At 43.7% G+C, this 8,907-nt stretch overlaps 1 protein-coding gene and 1 non-coding gene across 4 annotated transcripts; both read right to left on the bottom strand.

Moving 5' to 3' along the window:
* Window positions 1–1,584: 1,584 nt before the first annotated feature.
* Window positions 1,585–7,874, bottom strand: LOC115180203 (phosphate carrier protein, mitochondrial). Of its 3 annotated transcripts, none has more exons than XM_029742099.1 (8): window positions 7,783–7,874; window positions 7,189–7,346; window positions 6,026–6,150; window positions 4,265–4,444; window positions 3,834–4,015; window positions 2,954–3,126; window positions 2,466–2,576; window positions 1,585–2,065 (listed from the first exon to the last, which is right to left on the bottom strand). In XM_029742099.1, exons 2-8 carry the CDS (start codon window positions 7,328–7,330, stop codon window positions 1,905–1,907), a joined length of 1,074 nt encoding a protein of 357 aa, XP_029597959.1. In that variant the 5' UTR covers window positions 7,331–7,346; window positions 7,783–7,874; the 3' UTR covers window positions 1,585–1,904. The 3 variants fall into 3 exon arrangements, with proteins under 3 accessions (XP_029597959.1, XP_029597957.1, XP_029597958.1); XM_029742097.1 differs by lacking the exon at window positions 6,026–6,150 and adding an exon at window positions 4,897–5,027; XM_029742098.1 differs by lacking the exon at window positions 6,026–6,150 and adding an exon at window positions 4,897–5,027 and having other exon boundaries at window positions 7,755–7,818.
* On the bottom strand, window positions 3,352–3,586 carry LOC115180653 (small nucleolar RNA SNORA53). The gene has a single exon (XR_003873128.1). It is a non-coding gene; the product is annotated as a small nucleolar RNA SNORA53 (small nucleolar RNA).
* Window positions 7,875–8,907: the final 1,033 nt, after the last annotated feature.

The following is an 8,907-nucleotide window of genomic DNA, read 5'->3' as shown; positions in this document are numbered from 1 at the left end:
AAGAGCAACCAAATGGATTATAATGACATGGTTACTGAGTCACAAGTGTCCAATTAACATTGGGAGGCCGTCGATGTGATGCCTCTTGGGTTCATTGTGCCGCATGCGAGATACACTAGTCCATTAGATTCCCCAGAGCCTTAGGCAGTTCTGCTCTACCTCCTAGCCCTACACCCAAATCACATACTATAAATGCTCAGGGCTCCATTTTACAAGACAGAATGACGCAGGCAACTTTGTTGTTCTGATAGGATGCATTTTTTATAAATGGGGTGATCCCCTATCAAGAGACAGTCATCAGATAAGAGCATCACTAGGGACAATAATCGTTTGTGTTTAACAAAGGAATAGGGTGCCATTCTGACAAACGCTGTACATAGTATATAGCGCCCTCTAGTGTTCATGTAGAGAACAGAAACAAATCCTGCACCTGTTTCTATTTCTGAGGGTATAGAGCCCCACAGAGGTGTCATAATACCCACAAAACCTAGCGGTCAAACAAGGAAATGGTTCCAGTCATTTTTCTACCATTCATTTTTCCCTTAGGGAATTTTAGAAACACTTAAAATAAGGGCTGTGTTTCATCCTGTAGGCTTACCCTAGCGTGACGTTTTGATAACCAAGTACAGTAAACGTCTCCCGGACAAGGTGACTTTTATCAATATATTCAGCTCTATTTACTCTCAGATCCAAAAATGCTAATTAGCATCAAAGTAGACATCATGCAAGACTACAAATCCCTGCACGTAATCTCTAGCTGACACCTTTGCTGACAGGTATTGTGTCAATTTGCACAAGACAATTCACAGAATTGTCGATTTAAAGAAATGTAGCCAATTTATTAATTACTACATTTAGCTAACATTAGATAGTAAATCCAGATCACGGCATTTATAGTTCTTTATGATAGCAGTTATCAAAACATCACGCCAGGGTAAGCCTAGACGAAACACAGCCCTTATTGTTTCTAATTGGACTATGACGCCACCCTGAAAGTCAGACAGCTTAAAATGTATATTATAAACTGGGTGGTTCAAGCCCTGAATGCTGTATGGCTGACATCCATAGAATATTTAAGCAATAAGGCACGAGGGGGTGTGGTATATGGACAATATACCACGTTTAAGGGCTGTTCTTATGCACAACGCATTTCAGAGTGCCTGGACACAGCCCTTAGCTGTGGTATATCAGCCATATACCATAAATCCCCGAGGTGCCTTATTGCTATTATAAACTGGTTACCAGCGTAATTAGACCAGTAAAAACAAATGTTTTGTCATACCCGTGGTACACGGTCTGATACACCACGGCTGTCAGCCAATCAGCATTCAGGGCTCGAACCATCCAGTTTATAACAGATGTATACCACTGGTATGACAAAACATGTACTTTTACTGCTCTAATTGTGCTGGTAACCCATTTATATTAACAATAAGGCACCTTGGGGGTTTGTGATATGGATAATACCACAGCTATGGGTTGTTGTATCCATATACCACACCCCCTCGTACCTTATTGCGTAAGTACCCCAATACCCAAATTATTTTAATTGCAGTGGAAAACTTCAAATTAAAACTGGACATGTTTTAGAGGGAATCATTTATTTAAATAATTATATATAATTTCCACATAATTAATGACATGACTCAAAACCAGACCATTTTTCTACAGTACATATATTCTCCTAAACCTCAGTGCAGAGGGGGAACAAACATGGATCCCTCCCTTCCTCTTAAATATACATGGAAGGAACAGCCCTGGGCCTGGAGAGGAGGAGCTGCTTTAGGAACATAAATATAGAAAACCGAGGTGTGTGCTGCAGCCAGGGTGGTGAAGTGAGTTGAGAGGGGGTCCGGAGATGTAGTGAAGGGGTTGGAGTGTAGGTGGGCTTTTGTTGATTTTTTTTACTCAGTGAGCCCCAGCTTCTTCTTGAGGGACTCTGGCATCTCAGGGGGAGGGGGACGGGGCAGGCGGAAGTAGACCTTCACGGAGTCGTAGATGAACCACTGCAGGGCGGTCAGGGTACCGATCATGATGATACGGGCAACCAGGCCCTTCCACACACCTTAAGAGGAGGAGAGAATGGGGAGAAGGGATGTTTAGGATAGGTGTTTGTTGGAAGTGTATAAATAAATTACATCTGCTTTGTTGTTCCTTTGAGCGGGCCAAACACCCAATGTTGGAGTTATATATGCAAGAGAAAAAATAAAAAAATAAACGTAATTCAGTAGACTGACAATACAGCAACAGCACAGGAGTGCCCTCCAGAGGTGGATCTAAGGAGCGTGTTGGAATTTGGACGTTAAATAAAATCCCACCCACCTACCCCCCCTCTCCCAGTAATCAGAGAGGATTTGATAGGATAAAGTAACCTGTACCAAATCAGTTTCACGAATCACATCAGTGATAACTTTGAGGAAGGATGCGTTTCCTAAGTAAGACAAGCCCTACGGTTGTCCACTCACCTTTAGGTCCGAGCTTCTTGAGCACTTGGACGGCAGTGCTGCCACTCTCCTTGTTCAGTACAGACACCACTGAGTCCGCTGGGTGGGACACGATGGCACAGAACACACCAGCTGCAGGGGACAGACAAATGCTCAGCACACAATCCTATATAAGCCCGCTATATACCATCAAACAGAAGCCTGGGTGATCTTTGCTAGTCACCAAATGGAAGAAAACTGATTGAAACGGAGGGACAACTACCTGTACATGTGCAATAACAAATGCTTGTTTTCATTTTCTGTTGCAAAACATTTTGCTATGGTGTGTACTAATGAATACGAACCAGGTTTCTCTGGGTAGAAGTTGCAATTGGGCACAGATCTAGGATCATATTACGCTTCCCCCAATCCTAACCTTTGTTGTCCTTGTAATAACTCAAACCGGACTCTAAGTGAGCTACTAGAGCTAGGGCCACCTTCATCCTATTTCCTGTGGTACTAATACTTACCGATGTAGCCGGCAGTGAAGGTGACGATCAGCTGTTCGCCCTTGGTGCACTCAGCGCGGGGTTTGGGCACCACATGTTTGTAGAGCAGCTCCACGGTCCTCTCAAAGCAGGCAAACTTCATCATGGTGTAGGGGATCTGCCTCATCCACAAAGGAACCACACCCTTGTAGAACCTGAGAGAAAGGAGGGGGTGGGGAGAGAAAGACCGAGAAGGAAGAATGTCAGTTCCACGCAGGCAGATCAGAGTTCTCGTTCCCTCTGATCAGAAACCATAGGTGAAAGCAATATGGTGGTCACTAACAAGGCACTGCCTTTCACCAGACAAGAGTGTAAAGAAGATGAACAAACTGTTAGACTATCCCAGCGCAATCCTGGAAAATAACATTAGGGCCTAGGTGATTGTCCATCCCCCAGCATAGCTGCACCGGTAGGGTCCCGCCAGTGGAACTGAGGGTTGCCAGTGCAGCAGAGGGGCTGGGAGGCAGGTAGACTGCTCTCACACGCCAATGACTCAAGCACCTCCAACTATACAGCCAAAAAGCTGTTGAGGGCTTCCAAGCTGGAGCTGCAGCACTCAGAGACAACAGCACCAGCACAGGACTGCCCTCCAGAGGTGGATCTAAGGAGCGTGTTTGTTCGGTAACCTCACAAATCAGCTATGAGGAGCAAGAATGACTTTTGTAGGCTTATGTTCCATACAAGCCAAGAAACACCCAATTAATGTAATCAAGGCTACAAGTTGTATCAGATTTGTTTCACCTAGTGTAGGAACAAAAGCAGACACGTCGTAACTGTCCATGAGCAGGGTTGAATACTTTTATGGGTTATACAGTCTCCAAAACAAACCAAATAGACCACCACAAACACAAAATCTACTCACGCCCATACTCCCTCCTCTGCGAACATCTTGGGAGCACACTGTCTGAGGTTGTTGGCATAGCCTGGGCAGGTCTGGATACGCACTTTACATGCCTCCATGGGGGCCAGGGCAATGTCAGCAAAGAACTCTGCACTGGCAGACGCAGCCAAGTACAGGGATGTCCTCCACAGGTAGGTGTTCTCCTGTTAGATGAGAGGGGGTGAAGTCAGTTGTGGTCCTGTGTGGGCTAGCAACACCAATGTCATGGGTTCAAAGTCACGCGGGGATTAGTAAATGTAAGCGCTCATTGTACTGTACTTGGATAAAAGCGCCTGCTAACTAGCATGTCATTTATGATTTTTGGTGGGTGAACGAGTCCCTTTAAAACACGGTAAACCAGGGAATCCAACCGTGTTAGTTTCTCCCCACATTGGTTCCTACCCCTGACTGACCTCTCCAAGCATGTCGCTGTAGAAGATCTTGAACATCTCATAGAAGCCAAACTTGCAGAGACCCTGCATGGAGTAGCCGATGAAGGTAGGGGCCCAGCCCTTAGCCAGCCCTCGGGCTCCATCCTCCTTCAGTGTGAGGGAGAAGCCTTTGCCAATGCTCTTGTACTTGTCAGGGTCCACCTAAGGAAGAAAAAACAATTGATTAGTAGAGAGTCAAAGGAACAATGGGGGTAGACTAGATTAGAGACCTATGGGCTGAAATCTAGGTCATTTTTTTTATAAGAAAAATAACTAGCTAGGTTTCAGGTTGTGAACTAGGGGGTTATCCAGATTAACATTACTACTTATAGCTAGTGATTTATCTAATGTCTGCTAATCTACAGGAATCTTCCACCCAATCACAAATCTAGTTTTCCCACTTAATTTTTTCTTCATCTACTCAAGTGCATAGGAATTAAGGGTACATTTGGACTGCAAGGTCTGACGGATTGTAAGGCCACAATTGTTGAACAATCCCTCAGACAATAAAGTTGAAACTAACTTCTTAGGGGTAGATTTGGGATTGGGCACCTTTCCTCACAGGAGCTATGGAGGCCTTCACACAGCAGACAGCTACAGGGGGTACCACAAACCTGGATGCGGCACTTGACAAGGTCGAGGGGTACAACAGCTGTGTGTGTGAGGCCGCAGCTCAGGATACCCCCAAAGCCACACAGAGCATAATACTTTGTTGAGCCAAACTCACAGCTCACATCTGCAGAGTCTACAGCAAAAAAACAAAACATGCCCAACATGCAGTCACGACACATGCAACACAGGACAATCATCACCAACAAAAATGCCACCATTACATTATAACACACCAGGGAATGAGCCAGTTAAAATTTCAAACACTTGTGAATCAGGGTTCAGGTAAATTCCATTTAAATTCAGGGAGTAAACTGACATTCCAATTTACCTCAATGCTGCTCTATGATCATTATTATTATTTATTTTTTATCAGTTTACAGTGGACTTCCTGAATTGAAACTGACCTCAACCCTGCTTGTGATTTTAAATTGATTATTATATACCCAGGACTTATTTCACTCATTTGATGAAATAATCATAACACAGGGCTAAAAATCTGTAATAAAAAATACAATTTGAATTCTAACTTGACTCGAAAATGTCCAACAGCTTTTACTAAAAAAAATGATTGTTGAAGCATGAGCTGTATAGTTAGCTAAAATACATATAGCTTGCATAAATATATTAACCGTTTAAACTTTAGTCAATTTAAAGCTGGGAATAATTCCATTGAGGTGTAAATTACTTGGGCCTTTGGACATACTTAATAAAGCTATAGGCTAAATTCTAGCAATGCATAGCTGCACTTCGACCATGTTATAAATAGCAGGGTGAACAATCTGAAAACATTTTCCCATTGTCACTCCTGACCTTTCAGTGACCTACAAGTCCTTCAGCTTTGGATTGAGAAGGGGAATGGTAGCAGGCAGGGAGGTTCAGGAACACTGATGATTGTGAATCACACACTTACCATGCAATTTGGGTCATTCGAAAACAATTTTGTTTTTTTAAAATCAGATTGTCAAATGGGATAAAGCATGAGGAACAACAATGACAAAGATTCCACCACAACTGCACAAAACCGGGCTACTTGATACATCCATTCTCCCATGCAAATTAATGCATTTCAGACAACAAAAACATGTCGGCGTGTTGGGTTTTAGTGGCACCAGGCCACAGGGTTAGACAGACCTGCATTCTGCATTTGACCAGATCGAGGGGCACTAGGGCAGCATGTGTGGTGCCACAGCTGATGATGCCACCAAACCCACAGAGGAGTAAATACTTCCGTGAGCCGAACTCACAGCTGTCTCCCTCTGAAGAAAGAGTCAGGCAATACTTTCAAAATGGGGACTTGATGTTGTTCATTAGAAAAGTGGTAATAAGTAAGAGCAAACTGCATCTTCACTAGGCTAAAGAGCAAATGGAGCTTAATTGTGTGTCCTGTCCTATGTAGTCGGCATAGGCCTATGTCACAGGTGCAAAGAGCCATGCACACATGGAACATTTACTCCCTGTGAGGGCAGACTGTTGTGCAACAGGCGCTGTACCAGCAGAGCAGACTATCTGTATAACTAATCAACCAACCAGCAATGTTTAGGCTATAAAAAGAGGACACTGGCCAGCAAGCTCTAAAACTATCCAAAAGCCTGACCCAAATATAGTGGATCAATAATAGCTAATGTCACCTTTAGAACTAGGCTGGCTAAACCGTAAAAACTAAAAATATTCCATAGAACATTTTCAAGCAACCATGAAAAACAGCCATAATACTGCAATGGTCTGAATATAACTGATGGGTGGTTGAAGGCCATGCTTTACGTTACAAAAAGGATAGCATTTCAAGGGATCCTAAATCTAGACAAAACTTGTCAAACTTATTCGAATTGAGAACCAATTAAATGCCCCCGTCTAGGGGTCAGACGCATATCATTAGCTGGTTGGTGTGCTAGAAAGCAATACACAGACATTCGCCTAACTACTACTTTGCTCTTATGAGTCGGGGGCCTCTCACCTTAGTTTTAAACAGCGATTGAGGGAAGACATGAATTCAGTTCAGATACCTGCGGCATATTTCAAAGTTTACATTTGCCCTTCCATGTCCTCCATAGATAAGGCCTAGCCTGTCTTTGACATTCCACATTTAATGACCGTGGCTAGATAGCGTTACAAGGTTGACCAACACACAAGTCGTGTCTATTAAATAACACATGTTGATATCTATTAAATAGCACCGTAATAAAATTGGTATCTCGTCTCATCATCATTGATTCAGTTGGCTGCGTACTTGCTCGCTAGCTAGCTACTTGCTGACTGTACTTGTTAGCTAGTTAGCATGCAGAACATAGGTTTACCAGCGATTGCTGCGGCAGCGAGGTTGCGGCTCCGTCCATTTGCAGGGAGGCTCTGTTTGGGCTCCTCGATTTCTTGGAGGGAGAAGAGCGGGGCGTTGAAGGGATTAGCCCGAGACAACTGCGTTAGTGTGGTCGGATACATGATGTCCAAAACCGGCCTGTAGAATGAAAGCGAATGTTAGCAAGCTAGCTCACTAGTGTACCTTGCTATTGAAACACGATCAGCAGTAAGACAGCTCAGCTGACACTAACAGCAGGGTTGAAATGTCACTTGGGTATGTAGCTATAGTTTGACATCCAGATAACATGGAATGGAAATGCAAACCGTATTCTATCATGTTATTGTTAGCTAACGAGCTATTCCGGCCTCTGGCTAGTTAGCTAACTTATTTAGCAAGCTCACTACTACTAGCTAGTGAGCAACTGATTAGCTAGCTTTCCCAAGGTGGAACAGTTGCACAAGACAAGCTAGCAACATTAAACATTTTAAACGTCCTAAACACGGCATTACAGTAAAGACAGTCCTTAATATTCCCTTCTACTGTAACATTGTAAATTCGAATTACGTTAGATATTTCACAGTACTCCACTCACTCTCTCGGTGTCTTAAAATGGCACCTCCGCTCTACTGCAACCGGCGGCTCACAGGGACCGAACGACCTCGCGATAAAATCGTTTGTCCTTCCCTGACGTCACGGAGAAAAGTGGGAGAGTCCTTCTGCGTTCTGTCCTATCGGGGACGATATATGGAATGGCAGTGCGATCAATCAAAATGTGGGGTCCAATCATGAAACAGGACTTTCCTAGGCCTTCAGCGCTATCGTAGAAGTACAATGCTAGAATGCTCTTTAAATTTGGTTTTAGAAGTGACAGTGCCACCAACCACATGGAAGACTAAACAACTGATACATGATGGAGTGCTGCGTGTGCCAGATAAAGACAGGGAGTGAGGGGGAAAGAGAGAGGTAATGTAAACATATGTTTCCCAGGCCAATAAATTCCTTTGAATTGAATTGAGAGGGAGTGAGAGGCAGAGAGAGAGAGCGATACAGAGAGAGAGAGCTTGTGGGAGAGAGCGAGAGAGGTGAGAGTAAGTAGATTACTATGCCTTGGCAGTCTATTCTTGTCCATGGTATTAATCTAGGCCTGTGGAGCAGGGCAGTCTTCCATCCCTGCAGGTCAACAGTGTCAGGGCAGTCTTGACTTTTGACACATTCACGTGCCAGTCGGAACTAGGAAAATGGTTATAGTAATACACATACCACGTTCAACCAGTTAGCAAGCCAGAAATATCAGAATGTCCTAGTTCCGAGTAGCATGTGAAGCTCTTATCAAGTGGACCTCTGAATGATTGGACCAGTTTAATAAATATCAAATCAGAGAGCAGAAACCACAGAGAATGCCTTCATGCCTCTACTACAACCTATATTTAACAATTATTTGGCAATGGGCAGTCAGTAGGCAGCTCAACCCTGCTTCTGGCTGACTGTGTGTAGGTGTCTGTGTGAAGTTAAAATTGGCATCAGGGTCCTATATGAGTGCAATAGGTGAAACTATTCCTGATTTCCACTCTGGGCTAAGTAGAGGGTGTTCAGTGGGGCCTGTATTTTATCATTGACACCATTACCAAAAAAATTGCCATCAGAGTGCAGTACAGTATGTTGCAAATAACACTATATCCAAAATAACCGTTTTTTTTACTGCAGTAATTTTGCAGTG

The sequence above is a fragment of the Salmo trutta genome, chromosome 40 (assembly GCF_901001165.1).
Source record: "Salmo trutta chromosome 40, fSalTru1.1, whole genome shotgun sequence".
In the NCBI taxonomy this organism is placed as follows: Eukaryota; Metazoa; Chordata; class Actinopteri; order Salmoniformes; family Salmonidae; genus Salmo; species Salmo trutta.
The sequence above is the reverse complement of the archived record's forward strand: the minus strand, read 5'-3'. Positions and strand labels throughout refer to the sequence as shown.